Source organism: Enhydra lutris, unplaced genomic scaffold (genome assembly GCF_002288905.1).
Source record: "Enhydra lutris kenyoni isolate GAN:26980312 unplaced genomic scaffold, ASM228890v2 scaffoldscaffold24, whole genome shotgun sequence".
NCBI lineage: Eukaryota > Metazoa > Chordata > Mammalia > Carnivora > Mustelidae > Enhydra > Enhydra lutris.
The window spans coordinates 12,249,301-12,264,011 of record NW_019154108.1 but is presented as its reverse complement, the minus strand read 5'-3'; the positions used below and the strand labels follow the sequence as shown (position 1 = coordinate 12,264,011).

The window sequence follows — 14,711 nt, the reverse complement described above, 5'->3', positions numbered from 1 at the left end:
TGCTTCTACCATGTTTTCTCCCCGACGTTTGTTAGATGTGTTGCATGTCCGTGTCTCCCATGTTCTCGTATCTTCTGTCCCTTTTCCACTTCGTGATTCAGAGCAGTCGTCTTCCCGTCTCCTGTGTGTCTGGAACCTGAGGGAGGACAGGAGGGTGACAGGAGACCTTAGTGGGTCAGGCCCCCTGCAGAGGGGCTGCTCTCAGAAGGAGCCAGGCGTGGTTCCTCCATGGTTGTGGTGACCAGGCCTCCGCCAGCGAGGCAGGAGTGAGGGACTGCTGAGGGCACCAGGCCGGGGTGGGGGGGGGGACGGGACGCGCAGGAGCAGGAAGAAGGAGGGCGATGTGTGGAACGGGCTTGCGAAATCAGATCTAGGGAACAGATGTGATAAGACTGGGCCAGGGGTGACAAGTAGAGTGAAGGGACCCTTGGGAACCCTTGTAATTTTAGAAGGTGAAAGGTTAAGGGATCCCTATTCCCAGAAAAATGCTTTGCCTTAAAGAAACAGTTCACGAGGGGTGTCTGGCTGGCTCAGTCACAGGAGCGTTGACGTGATCTCAGGGTTGTGGGTTTGAGTCCCGTGTTGGGTGTGGAGCCCATTTAAAAAAAAAAACAACAAAACATCAACTTGAGGAAGGGGGAGGGGCGCATGTCACCCTCTGTCCGGTTATGATGTGCCGCCAGGTGTCCACGTATGTTTCTGCTGCTAGTCACGGGCCTCCAGATGTGAAAACTGAGTAACGTCTTAGTAAAAAAGGAACAAACATATCAAGAAAGAGATGCGGCCACAGAAGAGTGTCCTCTCTGTTGGAAAACAGGGGTGCGGGGGTGGAGGTTTGCGGCGGTGGCTGTGGGGTGGCTCAGCAGCAGCCCGTGCCCTGGGGTCGTTGTGCCGCCACCCCGGGCTCTCACGGCCCCGGCCCCGCGGTAAGCAAACAAGCACAGGGTGACTGGGTGTACTTGGTTTTTTGGTTTTAATTTTGCCAAGAACATTTAAAACAAATCAGATTCCCTCAGCTATTCTCATGTTTTAGTAACGCAGAAATGCAACGCATGTGCTCCCAAGACCAGTGACAGGAAGTTGAGTGGCGAGTTTGGTGACCGACTCGCCGTGGGCGCAGGCAGGCCCAGGAGCCGAGCGGAGCCGTCCCTCGGGGTGCTGCCATGAGACCTGGGGCTGGGACCAGACGGGGAGGGGAGACTTCGGGTCTTGTGTGGCAGAGCCGTGCGCCTGGCCCTCTGGCTTCATGCCCCTGGGTTGCTTGTCTGAAGTCAGGCCTCTGCTCACACAGCTGGATCCCTTGGGCTCGATCGTCATCGAGGCCGCGGCCATCGGAGGTCCCGGGTCTGGCAGGCCACGTGCAGGGCTGACTGCTCGTGGGGTGGCCCACGGGGACACCCGCTTGCCGCCCGCATTCCTGGGGGCGCACGGTTTCTGCTTCTCCAAGAGCTGGTCTACAGGGGGCACAGGAGTCCGCCTCGCCCCTGAGGAGCTCTGAGGGAGGTGAGGGCGGATACGGTGATGGCCGCTTCCCCAGGGCCATGTGCTTGCTTGTGACCGCGCAGGGACCTGAGCTGAGTCCGAGCCTGCGGCGGGCATCCCTGGCTGGGCATGGGTGGGGGGGCGACTCCTGACCGCCTGGGGGCACGCTGTCCAGGGGACTACACAGCCCTCCTTCCTCCTGGCCCTGCTCCTAGCCCGCGCTGTCCCCCCGGGCCAGGACTCAGGGACAGCTTGCTGCAAAGCCGGCGTCCTTACCTCCCCACGCCTGTGTGCCCTCTGACTTAGAAGGCGCTACGACAGCGCAGGCCCAGGGGGGCCTGGCACACAGTCTGTTGTCCGCGGAAACCTGGCCCGGGGCGGTGCCGCAGAAACCCCCGTGATCCTTGCTCTGTAAACAGCCTGGGGCTTCTGGCAGGTAGCGCTGCTCCTTCCCCCTCGGGCACCTTGCGCCAAGCCTCCTTCCCAGCGGTGCTGTTTGTCGGAGGGTGTTTGGTTTCTCCTTTTCTCAGCCTCTGCTGACGTCTGGGCCAAAGCCAGAGTCTGCTCCAGGGTGGCCTCGTTTAGCTCCGATGACCTCCGGGGGACTGCAGGGAGGGGGAGCTGGGGCTGCGGGCCTGGGAAGCTGGCCCGGGGCCCCCCTGTCTCTGGGGAGAAGCCTGCTGCTTCCCCGGCGTTTCTGGGCTGCAAAAGCTCTGTTGGTGAGAGAAAGGCCAGCAGCCTTCCTGGCAGGGGTGGCCCCTCCGCGCCGGCCAGGACGAAGGCCAGGCTGGTGACAGCCGCCCCCGGGCTGCAGGGCCGGCTCCGCGGGCTGCCGGTCATCTAGCAGGCCTTGCTGCCCCGCGGTGTGGGCCAGGCGGGTGGTGCCGCCCTGAGCGCTGGGGGCACTGAGTGGGGCCCAAGGGCACGGGCTGCACGTGGAGTGAGCAGGTGGGGCTCTGGGCGTCCTCACCAGGCCTCAGCGGGTGCAGCGGAGGCCTCCGGCACCGCCTGGTTCTGGGAGAAGGAAGAGCCTGGTTGGGCTCGTGCTTCCCTCTCAGCGAGGCTCTGAGAATGGCTGGAAGCTTGCCCGGTGGGGGAGGGCGGGTTATTCTTGGTTCACTGGAGCAGGAGCTCCTGAGGCCACGGTCAGGGTGGCTAGGCTGGCCGCAGTGGGGGGGGCCTGTCAGTGGGCACCTCCAGCTGCCTGGGAGCGCGCAGGCCACGAAGGAGCCTAACGCCATCTTTGTGGAATGTTCTTTTTGTGATCTAACTTGACAGGTCCTTGTCCTTGGAGAGCTCTGGCCCTGCCGGGTGACCTAGAAATGGCCGGGGAAGGGTGTGACAGAACGTCTGACGGGGACAGTGGGCAGGGGAGCTGGGGGAGGCGCCTCTGCTTGCGTGGCCTGGCCGGTGAACCCTAGGCTTGTCTTTGGACTTGATGCAGGTGAAGAATCTAGATGCAGAGACCTTGGTGGAGGTCACTCGTTCGAAGGTTAACCCTTCTTGTTATCACTCACTTTGCAAAGGCAAACACCTCGCTGGGTGGGGTGCGTGGCCCCGCGGAGTTAATGTTTAATGGCAGGGCTGCTCCCGGCCCAGGGCCCTTGGAAGCTGGTCCGAGTGGAAATAGCCCCGGCACCCAGATGGCCTTTCTGGGTGCCTGGCTTCTTCCTGTGGCTGCTGGAGCTCGGCTCACCCTGCGCTGGGCGGCATGTGGGTGCTTGGAGCGTGCGGGTCCCAAGCCGGCGGCGCTCGGAGCGGGCAGTACACGCTAGATTCGGAAGACTCAGTACAAAACCAAAACAGAGCTGTGAAGTAGCTCGGGTAATTTTTACACACGAGGGGACTTGGTAGTATTTCAGTTGTATCGCGTTAAATAAAATACATGATGCACATTGACTTCGCATGCTTTTTTTTTTTTTTAATTTTACCGTGGCTCTAGAAAATGTACCCTGCTGCACGCGGCTGGCCTTGCATGTTCTCTAGGCAGCCCTGTTGTCGCCCTGTTGAACCGGAGCAGTGACGGTCGTAGGAAGCTGGAGCGCGGCCTGGCCTCACCAGGAGCTCTTGCTGGACTGAGTCCTCCCCACGACCCAGGGGGCCAGAGCCCCTTCCTGCTGTTGAGCCGCACCCTTGCCTGAGGGCGGCTAAGATGATTTGCAGGGGAACGTTGTAAGGTTGGGTTATCTTTGGGTTTTAAAAATTATTGTTCTGTTGTTTGTTGGCTCTTATTTTTTGCAAAATAAAATTTTCAATAAATTCAGTAATATTTTTCAAAACAGTAACAAGTAATGATTGTGCAGAGCTGGGAAGACAGAGAAGCACTTGCTGGTTTCCTCACCTGTTGAGCAGCGGGCCCTGGGGGAGCTCACGCCGCGGCGTGGGGGCTGCTGCGCCCCCCCCCTTGCCACGGGCTCAGGGCCTCGGGTCTTCCGAATCCGCCAGGGGTCCCTGCGGTCCCTTCTGATGTGGCCGGTGCGCTCACGCACGTGTCCTCCACTCTCTGCTAACAGCGCCCCCGGCCAGCGAGAACCGCGCCTCAAGTAGAGGCAGCTGTAGGTCCTAGGCTTTCTGTGTGGCCTCCGTGGCACCTGCTGGGTTCCGTGGCTCTCCCCGCCAGCTGGGGTCGGCACTCCCCACCTTGGGACAAGAGGGGTGTGGACGAACTTTGATTCTGAAGATTGCGAAACACTTTTTAGATGAGACGTTGTCTGCTGCCCCCATTGTCCTCAGACCACTGTCCACCAGCCGGGCCCTGCCGGTGGGTCTCCACGGCTTGGACCCGGGATGCTGGCCTTTGCCTTGGCAGAATGTTCTGACTCCCACCAGCGACTGCTTTCTCGCCACACTGACGCCTTTCCTTTAGCGACGGTGGGGTCAGGGCGATTCTAGCGGTGGAGCCCTCCATGCCGAAGCGGTTGGCTGCTTTCTGGGGGTTGCCTGTGGGGTCAGGGTGTCCTCGGCCCGCGGACCGTTGCCGCTCCGTGTTTGGTTTGTGCTGGGAAACCGCGTTGCCTTTGCCGCCCTGCGAGCAGGGGCTGGAGGAGGTTCTCGCACGGAGGTGCCACGCCTCGGAAACCGCGCACGTCCCTCCTCTCTCCCTTCTCAGAATGTCGGCGAGGGTCTCTGGGGAGCTGCGGCCAGTGACCATATGGGGCTGCCGCTCAGGGCCTCGCAGATGGAGGGGCGGCGGGCAGACCCTGCGCCAGCACCCAGCGCCCCTTCTCTTCCTTGCAGGTCTGGCCGTGGGCCTGGGCTTTGGGGCACTGGCTGAGGTAGCCAAGAAGAGCCTTCGCCCCGACGACCCTTCAGGTGAGCTGGGCCCTCGGAGGTGGGCCCGTCGGCCCCCGACCCCCGTGTTCCTGGAGTGCGGGCCTCCAGGAGCCACCCCCCGCCCCCCGGTTCCTCCGGCGGCCGGCACACCTGCCCACTGCGGACTGGCTTTGGCCCTGCGGCCGCCTTGCTCTGTGGGGGGCGGGGGGTTGTCTGTGCTGCTGGACCCGCCCCTCAGGGCCCTCGGCGCCCCCGCCTCTGAGACCCGCAGCTGCCCCCCTCACCCCAAGCCCTCTGTCTCTGAGGTGAGCACCACACCTCTGTCCCCTGCCTCCCAACCTGTGAGGTCACAACCGTCAGTCCCCCCAGCCTGGGTGGCAAGGCTGGGGCAGGACTCCGCGGAGAAGGTTCGGCAGACTGGCTCTCAGGCCATGTGGGGGACACCCCACCGTGCTCTTGCATGGTGACCCCCGGAGTCCAGGCTAGGGACCCTGAGGGGGGCCTGCCTCACACCTGGACGGCCCCTCTTCGGCTGCAAGACCCTCCGGTGGGGACGAGGGGCCTTGTGGAGAGAAGGCACTGGGCTGTCCCCACAGGCCCGAGAATGGGGTGCCCAGGGCGCATCAAGTGTCCTTGGAACAGGAGGGGCTGGAGGACAGAGAGGGTTTAGTGAGGGTATTTTTAGTGTCAGCTTTGAGACACTTTGGGAAACGAAGCCTGGCTTTCTCTGGAACAAAAAGCCCATGTTCTCTGCGCCTCCAACCCCCGGAAACTGGCTGCTCTCCGGGCACCTCAGCCAAGCGGAAAAGAGGCAGCACTGGCTCCAAGGTTACAGCTGGTGACCTTCGTCAGGGAAGTGGTGACCCTGCCTGGGGGTCCAGGGGCCTAGGGACCATGGCCTGAGAGCCAGGGTCAGGGGGCCTTGGCACCCCCCAGGCTGCGTTCCAGCTCCAAGTGGGCTCGAACCCGTGGCCTGGAGGACACTGACCAGCCCAGCTCAGGCGGCGCCAGCAGAGCCTCTCCTGAGTGGGGGCCGCCCACCATGGCTCAGCTCTACCAGGCGGTTCTCAGAACCGGCCATGCCCAGGTGGGAGCACCTACCTCCGGGCCGTGGGGAGGGGCTGCCTGGAACGGCTGAGGGGTGCTGCGTCCCCACAACTCAGGAGCGCTGCAGGTGGCCCAAGGCTGTGTGTGCGGGGAGCACAGCTCTGCCTCCTCCCGGGCCTCTTCCCCTCCCCTCCTCTTCCCCACCTTTCCACAGGGGCCCAGGGGCTGGGGGGTGGCAGTGCACACAGAGGGGTCCCCCCCTTCCCTCAGCTCTGACTCAGGGCAAGGGGGTGATGTGGGGCCCCTTCTTGGCCCAGCTTCTGGGGCAGATCCGGCCTCGTGCAACTGCCCTTGGGGTGGGGAGGGCAGAAGATCCACGGGTGCTCTTGGGAGCTTCTTGTTCGCAAACGGAGTGTCCCTGGGGCTTAGTTCCCATTTAGTGCCCATGTTGCCCCCCTCACCCACCTCCCCAATCTGTCACAGGCCGGGCTGGATGCAGCGCCCGGGGTGGAGGGCGGGAGCACATTGGCCACCCGATCTGTTCCTTCCTGGAGGTCGTGGCTCCCGCGCTCCGAGCACTGGGCCAGGCCTGTGATGATGTGGGCTGAGGACAGTGCGAGGCACCGTGGGGGACAGCCATGGGCACAGATCTAACCAGGCTCACAGGACAGAGTGCAGGGAAAGCAGCAGGTGTCCCAGGGCTGGAGGAGCTGGCGGGGAGGCCTTCTGACCAGGGCCGACTCAGTTTTGGGGCTGGGCCGTGCTGGGGTTGAGGTGAGTGGATGGATGCCAGAATGGGCCCTGACATCCTGTGGCCACAGGGTAGCAGCCCCCCTGTGTCCTCACCCCGCAGGCCACCACCCCTGGTCGTAGTGGACAAAGGTCATCTGCACCCCTGAGGTTACTGCACCTCGTGCGCCTCCGCGGGCCGAGGGGGAAGGCAGACAGCAGCTGGCCGAGTGCTGTCCTTGACCCTGTGCTCTGTCCCTGGCCAACGGCCCCCTCCCGCAGCTAGCTTGCCTTGTGATCTCGGGGATACAGATAACCTTTGTCCTGTACGTGAGGGGGAAGGACAGTGACGGGGACCTCACATGCGTCCCTCCAGGTCCTTCCCTCCTAGTGCCCGTTCCCTATGTGCCACTGACCATGGCCTTCCGTGGTGCTCCCATCAGGCCCCGGGGACAGATCCCGAGGAAGGGGCTCCACGTGTGTAAATGTGTGTGCGTGCAAGGCCCTGCATACGTCAGGCGGCTGCTGGTCAGGCCTGGGAGACCCGCGTGGCCCTGGAGGGCCTTGAACAGCCCCGGGTGGGTGGGTTGCATGACACCCCGGAGTGTTGCATTGCTGGTTTCGGGGGTGCTCAGGAGGCTGGAGCCTGCGTCAGGGCTCCTGTTCCTTCATGCTGCACTTGAGAGCCCCCCCCCCCCCCGAAGTTCTGTATCGTCCCCGTTTTTACGGGGCTGGAGCCTGGGGACGGCGCTGGGTGCACCCAAGCTCCCTGGCTTCCCGGGCTGAGCAAGGAGACAAGCTGCCGTTGCCGCACAGGCGCGCGTGGCTTCCCAGCCCCGGCCCCGTCCTCCTCTCGCCGCACGGCCTGGGGTGGACCGGGTGAGGCCTGCGGATGCCCCGGGAGGGGACAGCAGGCGGCGCTGACCCGGCTCCTGCCCGCAGGGAAGAAGGCCGTGCTGGATTCCAGCCCCTTCCTGTCGGAGGCGAACGCGGAGCGGATCGTGCGCACGCTGTGCAAGGTGCGCGGGGCGGCGCTCAAGCTGGGCCAGATGCTCAGCATCCAGGGTGAGTGCATGGCGGGGGCCACTCGGGAGGGGCGGGTGTGCCCCCCGCCACCGGCCCCTCTCGCTCCTCTCCTGGCTGTTGACCAGCCGGGATGTTCAAAGACCTTAAAGTGGGCGTCCGTGGTGGTTGCTCTTGCTTCCCTGGGGGCGTTCGGCACCTAGAGGTGGTCCCGGCCTCCCGCAGGCTGCTGTCCGCGCCCCCTGCTGCTTGCGTGGGTGCAGGCCTGTCGTGGCAGGATGCTGGGGACGTGGGGAGCGTGGGCCTCAGCAGGGAAGGCCGGGACAGGTGGCTGAGCAGAAGGGCCGGGGGCCGCGGTGGGGGTGCCCCAGAGGCCTGGCTCCTGCAGGGAAGGGGGTTTGAAGACAAGTCCCCTTGCGGGTGTGCAGCGGGGCTCCCGGGAGGGCATGGGATGGCGTTAATCCCCAGGGCAGGCAGGGTGTGTCTGAGCCCACGACCCCCACGTGGTGACTCCTCCCACGGCCAGGGTCAGAGATGCACGCCCGGCTGCCGGGAAGCCGCCTCTGGGCCCAACACACGGGAGCAGCGCAGAGCGGGCAGCAGGGGGCCAAGGCATCGGCTCGCGGGACTTGTGTGCAGGACGTGGCACTCCTGCCCACAGTTTGTGGCAAATCATTTCGGAACACTGCCACTGCCTCCGCAGCCACACTCCCACTGTGGGCCACCACTGTGGGAGGAAAGCTGACCGGGGCGGCCTCGGGCGGAGCCACCACGGCTCCAAAGCAGCACATTGGGCATAGGGTCCGAAGGGAAGAGCAACGGTTCTCTCTAGGTGGCCAGGTTCTGGGTGTGTCTGGGATCTTACTCTGCTTTATTTCTGAAATTTGCTCCTCCTGTAACCCTAAAAAGCTTTGCCTGTTATTTCTAAGAAATCCACTTTCTCAGGTCCCTGGGTGAGTCAGTGAGCCACAGCCCCTGCTGCCCCATGCTGGGGCCCTTGGGGTGCGCAGATGCCCTCTGTGCCCTCCGTTGTTGGCTGTGGTGCGTCCGGAGTGTGCGCAGCCCAGCCCATGGGCCTGTGTCCTCCCTGGAGCCTCTATCCATGGCCCCGGGGGCCATGGAGGGGGCTGCTCTGCTCCTGACCCCTGCGCCTGCTCTCTGAGGGGTTAGCCCTCTCTAATTTCTGGTACCTTCTAGATGATGCTTTCATCAACCCCCACCTGGCCAAGATCTTCGAGCGGGTGAGGCAGAGCGCGGACTTCATGCCACTGAAGCAGATGACGGTGTGCGGACGGGGCCTGGGGGGGGTGGGTCTCTGGGTCCTCTGCCCCTCCCCCCTGCCTTGGGGGGCAGCTGCGGCAGTCTGTAGGAGGGTGCAGCCTGGGGGTGCTTTTTGGGGTGTCCCGCACGCGGGCTGTACTCATGGCCCCTCCCTGACCCCTCTCGCCAGAAAACGCTTAACAATGACCTGGGCCCCGGCTGGCGGGACAAGCTGGAGTACTTCGAGGAGAGGCCCTTCGCGGCTGCCTCCATCGGGCAGGTGCACCTGGCTCGCATGAAGGGTGGCCGCGAGGTGGCCATGAAGATCCAGGTAGGCAGCTGGTGTGAGCCTCCACGCTCGGGGGAGCTGCAGAGGGCCGGGCTAAGGCCCTGCAGTGTTGGGGCCTCTGTACCCTGCACCCCTGCACGCACCCCCGTCTTCAGGGCAATGCCCGGGTCTGCTCAGCACCGGCCCCGGGAAGGACCTGCTGAGCGGCGCGGGTAGAATGGCCTCCCTGCGAGCTTAGTGTGGGCGGGGCCAGGGGACAAGCAAGCATCTGCTGGGGGGGCTCTGGCTGCTGTGGGGGACAGACATGGAGAAAGAAGTCATGAGGGGACCTGGGGGGGGTTCTGGTAGCATCGTAGCGTCATATCTGTCACTTGCCCGAGTATGGGGTCTGGGGGTACTGGGCTGGGAGAGCAGGGCTCCCCTGCATGGCCCGGCCCCGCCTGCCCGAGACCCCTCTGCTCCTCCCACAGTACCCCGGCGTGGCCCAGAGCATCAATAGTGACGTCAACAACCTCATGGCTGTGCTGAACATGAGCAACATGCTTCCCGAAGGTTCGAGACTGGCTGCGGGTCAAGGGCAGGCATGCAGGATGGGCTCTGGGGACCCATGGGAGCGACCCTGGGGAGCCGTCAGCCCCCGCTGACATCCTCCTTCCCGGCGCAGGCCTGTTCCCCGAGCACCTGATTGACGTGCTGAGGCGGGAGCTGGCCCTGGAGTGTGACTACCAGCGGGAGGCCGCCTGCGCCCGGAAGTTCAGGTGTGGCTCATGGCTAGTGGCTCCCACAGGGGAGAACACAGGGGCTGCTCGAGGTAGTAGGCCCCTGGGGAGGGTGGTGAAGGCCCCTGTGGCTCTGAAGGGTGGGTGGCGGTGATCATGGCCCAGTGTCATCCCCGGGATGGGGGGGGAGGCTCTGGTGCCAGGGTGTGACCCCCCCAACTGCCCACCAGGGAGCTGCTGAAGGACCACCCCTTCTTCTACGTGCCCGAGATCGTGGATGAGCTGTGCAGCCCCCATGTGCTGACCACAGAGCTGGTGTCCGGCTTCCCCCTGGACCAGGCGGAGGGGCTGAGCCAGGAGATCCGGAACGAGGTGTGTGCGACCGGGGTCTTGGGCCCCGAGTGCCCTTGTGGGATGAAGGGACAGAGAGGGCTGTTGTGTTCCCCCTGCCGGGGAACACCTGGAGTCAGGAGTCCCTGTGCGGGCAGTGGGTGGGGCGACCCGAGGAGTGGGGGGGACGAGAGGGGCTCCCCAGGCCCCAGACTGGGCCTGGCACTGCCATGACCGGGGCTGCCCTGCCAGATCTGCCACAACATCCTGGTCCTGTGCCTGAGGGAGCTGTTCGAGTTCCACTTCATGCAGACGGACCCCAACTGGTCCAACTTCTTCTATGACCCTCAGTTGCACAAGGTGAGCCCACGGGAACTGCATGGGAGAGGGGTCTCTGCGATCGGGGGTCTTGGCCCCCTTCTCCCCCAGGCTAAACCTCTGAGGTGTCGCCCCTTCCCAGGTGGCTCTTCTGGACTTCGGGGCGACTCGGGAATATGACCGATCCTTCACCGACCTCTACATTCAGGTTGGCCGGTGCTGGGGCCTGGGGTCGGCCTGGGGACGCTAGGAGTGGGGAATGACGGGGCTGCTGTCCCCCCACCCCCAGTGACTCTGGGTGAAGAGGAGGCCTGTTGGGTTCACAGGCCGGGGGCTTGGAAGGAGCAAAGGGGACAAGGGTTGGGGGGGTAGGCCGCTGGGCTCCCTGGCCGCCCCGGGAGCACCTTCTCCCCTGCTGCTCACGGTCCCTCCCGGGTGTCTGTCCAGATCATCAGGGCGGCTGCTGACAGGGACAGGGAGGCAGTGCTGAAGAAGTCCATCGAGATGAAGTTCCTCACTGGCTACGAGGTCAAGGTCAGCTCCCCACGGCCTCTTGGGCTCCGCAGGCCCCCGTGTGTGGGGAGGGTGGGCAGTGGGCTGCTTGTCCCCAGACCTTGACTGGTACCCTCGAGGCCTCTCCTCAGGCCTCCCTTGACCCCTCCTCCATCGAGGTCCTGGGCGTGGCGGGGTGAGGGTGTGAGTGGAGCCTCGGGGAGGGTCAGGAGGCCGGCACCCCTCTCGCAGGCCAGTACATCTGGAGCTGGGGCCGGGTGAGCGTGGGCGGATGGCATAGCCCGGCCCCCCTTCCGAGGTCAGGGTGGCCCGGCAGGGGCTGGAGCCGGGTCTTCAGCGCTTTAAATGGGTGGTGCCAGTCTGTGTTCCCGTGCCCTGAACTGGCACCGGAATTCCCCGAGAGCAGCCCTTTCCCCTTCTCCCCCCAAGAGGGGTGCACGGGCCACAGCCAGGCCTCCAGGCGGTCCGGCTTCGGCCCCCAGGTTGGGCCCGGGCCCCGCCCATCCGCCCCCCGCCCCCCAAGCGCACAGCGGGCTCCCCTGGCCCAGCCACGGGGCCTGTCACGTCAGTTTAATACTGAGATGCCCCCGAGCCTCGCCCCTTCAACGCCGCCTGCTGGGAGAGCTCTGGGCCGGCCACGGGCCCACCCACCCCCTGCACCCCGCTTCAGGCCATGGAGGACGCCCACCTGGACGCCATCCTCATCCTGGGGGAGGCCTTCGCCTCGGAGGAGCCCTTCGACTTCGGCACGCAGAGCACCACCGAGAAGATCCACAACCTGATCCCCATCATGCTGAAGCACCGGCTCGTCCCGCCCCCCGAGGAGACCTACTCCCTGCACAGGAAGATGGGGGGCTCCTTCCTCATCTGCTCCAAGCTGAAGGCCCGCTTCCCCTGCAAGGCCATGTTCGAGGAGGCCTACAGCAACTACCAGCGGCAGGCGGCGCGGCCCTCCGCTTGAGCCCCGCGCCCCGGCTCCCCGGGCAGGCTGCCCCGTGTGCGCAGCCTCTGCGCGAAGCAGAGACCCGACGGCAGGTTCCTCCCTTGTCGGCGGGCGGTTTCCGTCCTGTGAACGCTAGCGGGGGGAGGGGCGGGCCTGCCGGGGGATCCCTGCCCCCAGAAATACGGAGATTGTTGGATTTTACTGGACGTACGTAGAGGATGAGGCTTGTGTGATTCTAGGAGATTGTGTTCTGTGCTCTCTGCTCCAGCCTGTCTCCGAGCGGTGCCGCCGCGCACTGCTTCCCTGCGTGAGGCCCCGCCTGCTCTTGGGCTGGGCTGTGCCCTCTGGACAAGTGGAAGTTTCTGGACCTGTGGAAGGGGTCAGGAGCAGTCCGTGCTAGACGTCAGTGTGTGGAGGCCCCGCTTTCCCCCTCCAGGCCCAGGGGTCACCTGGTTAGACCCGAGGGGTCACCACAGGCTGTTAATTTTTGTACAATTCTTGTAATTGTCTGATTTGTTTCAATATTAAAAAAAAGACAAAAACGCACCCTCTTAGCATTGTGGTGTGAATTTCTGTACACTTAGTGGGCGCCGAGCTGATGGGTGACCAGCCCGAGGTCATGTCACACTCCAGGCCACCTCCAGATGCATCTGGACACTCAGCCCAAATTCCTTTCCGGGAGGGGGTGGCGGCGCATGCCCCCTGCACCCCACCCCATGTACGGAAGAGCCAACTGCCTGGCTTGCTTCCCAGGGCGAGAGGCTGCGGCTGGGGGATGCCTCCCCGCAGCAAACTAGCGTGGGCATCGGGGAGCCCTGCCGCGGGACCCCGACAGGTGCACCAGGGGGTGAAGGACGCGGGGAGGCCGCTCCAGGACAGGATGGGAGGTCTGACTGGTCTCGGTGACAGCAGCTGGGGGCCTGGCGCCTGATGCCACCTGTTCTGAACCCTTGTCAGAGCAGTCACGGCCCTTTGGAAGGCCGTTTTTGTTCATTTTTTATATATATTCTGCCTTCTGGGACATTCGGGGGCTGGCAGGGTACAGGAGCAATGTGGCTGCTGAAGGTCGGGATCCTGGACTCGACCTGGAACGAGGAGGGCAGCCACACGGCCCGAGCTCCCTCTCTGCTCCCCAAGAGTCAGCAAACTGGTCCACGGTCGGGCCCTCTGCCTACGTGTACAAGTCATCATCTGGGGACACAGCTGCGCTCGTTTGTTCCCATGCTAAGGCCACGTGGGGCCACGAGAGTGGCCACAAAGCCCGCAAAGCGGAAGCTTTCACTGGCCTTTAACGGAAAGCTGGCTAAGCTCACGCTCACCTGCCGCGCTACTGTCTCTCCCGCAGGGCGCTCTGACAGAGCAGTGACCCGCCAAGAAAGGTCAGGAAGGTCATCGCGTGTGATTCGGAACCAGGGAGGGGCCCTCAGGGTAACCAGGCGCAGCCGGCTTCACGTTGCCTCTGGTGCGGGCTGGCCGGCTTCCCCAGACGGGCCGTTCTGACCAAGTCAGGGACAAGAGTAGAGACACTAACGTACCCGCAAACAGCAGACAGCAAACCAGCCTGCCACCTGGTCTGAGCAGGCACATGCGACAACTGGCGGGTGGGGGGTGGGGGGTGTCTGGCTGTGCAGAGGGTCCCCCGCGGGGCTGGCGCACACGGAGCAGGCCAGGCCTCACTCACGGCCTGATGCGCGTTCTGGAAATGCTGGCCGGACGAGAACGGAATGCCGCCCTTACCTGAGCTACGGGGTGGAACTAGGAAAGTCCCCGGGGAAACTACTCCCGCGTCCTTCCGCAGGCTAAGGCGGGCCCTGGGTGAGGAGGGGCCTGGCAGGAAGCAGGATCTAGGAAGACGAGAAGAGTCAGTCACCTTTCCTCCACGGCTCAGACCTTTCCATCAGGGAAAGACAAGACCAGACCGTCAGGTCTAACAGCTCCCTGTTTTATTGCAATACATCAAATTCTGGTTAATATTAAGTGATACCAACATAAAATATTGGCGAGGAGTCTTGTTACATTTTTGACCATTTGACCATCCCACCTTAAATATTTCTGTGCAAAAGAATCCACACCATTGTCTGGTAGCAGAGAATCGCTTATAAACCTCCCTAAGACATCGAGGGCATAAAACCGAACAAAAGGAAATGGGCCAGAGCAGTATGTTTCCCTTCCATACACAGATTCGTCAGCATTATATTCTAAACAAAAAAAAAATGATTACACCTAGGCCATGCAAAACTGTACAATAATATTACAATGAGGGAAAAACCCTAAAAAATTTATAAAATAAATGATACTACACTATCAAATAAAAAAGCAGGTAAATTTGTTTCATGAAGTTTCCAGGTTTGTTCTCGTCAGTCACCCCCATAAGTGACGTGGCTCCTCGTGTGTGGCACTCGTTCCTGGGAAAGGGGGAAGGGCCGGCCCGCTGGCCAGCGCTAAGGGGCCGAAGGCTCCAACGGAAGCCGGCCCTCTGATCCAGAAGGACTCTGCGGAGAATCTGGACTCGTGATCAAGTCGGAACAAGGGAAGAGGTCTACCGGGCGCAGCGGGTCACGCAGCTTACCTACTCACCCGGGGGCCGGGCCGGGGCGCGGGGGCCCGACTGCTTCCCTGTCTGCCCAGCCGGGAGGCCGCAGCGTGAGTGACTGCCGCCACGGACAGACAGATGGCCCTGCCGTGCCGGGCGTCGGCGATGCCCGCCGCGCCCTCCCGGGCTCTTCTGGAGGGGCCCCGAGAGTGCACAGAAGTGCAGCCGGACTTTCACAGAAGTCGACATGGC

The 14,711-nt window shown here is 63.4% G+C and overlaps 1 protein-coding gene across 2 annotated transcripts in view; it reads left to right on the top strand.

Annotated features, from left to right (window-relative positions):
- The window catches only part of LOC111150865 (coenzyme Q8A), a 36,117-nt gene extending 23,651 nt beyond the window's left edge, over positions 1–12,466 (top strand). For both annotated transcript variants that reach the window (XM_022508507.1, XM_022508508.1), the window contains exons 5-15: positions 4,720–4,794; positions 7,474–7,596; positions 8,752–8,837; positions 9,005–9,145; positions 9,574–9,655; positions 9,768–9,861; positions 10,053–10,194; positions 10,405–10,512; positions 10,613–10,678; positions 10,918–11,004; positions 11,654–12,466. In XM_022508507.1, the coding sequence (XP_022364215.1) occupies positions 4,720–4,794; positions 7,474–7,596; positions 8,752–8,837; positions 9,005–9,145; positions 9,574–9,655; positions 9,768–9,861; positions 10,053–10,194; positions 10,405–10,512; positions 10,613–10,678; positions 10,918–11,004; positions 11,654–11,944 (1,295 nt within the window). In that variant the 3' untranslated portion in view covers positions 11,945–12,466. The remainder of the gene's footprint in view (positions 1–4,719; positions 4,795–7,473; positions 7,597–8,751; positions 8,838–9,004; positions 9,146–9,573; positions 9,656–9,767; positions 9,862–10,052; positions 10,195–10,404; positions 10,513–10,612; positions 10,679–10,917; positions 11,005–11,653) is intronic.
- Positions 12,467–14,711: the final 2,245 nt, after the last annotated feature.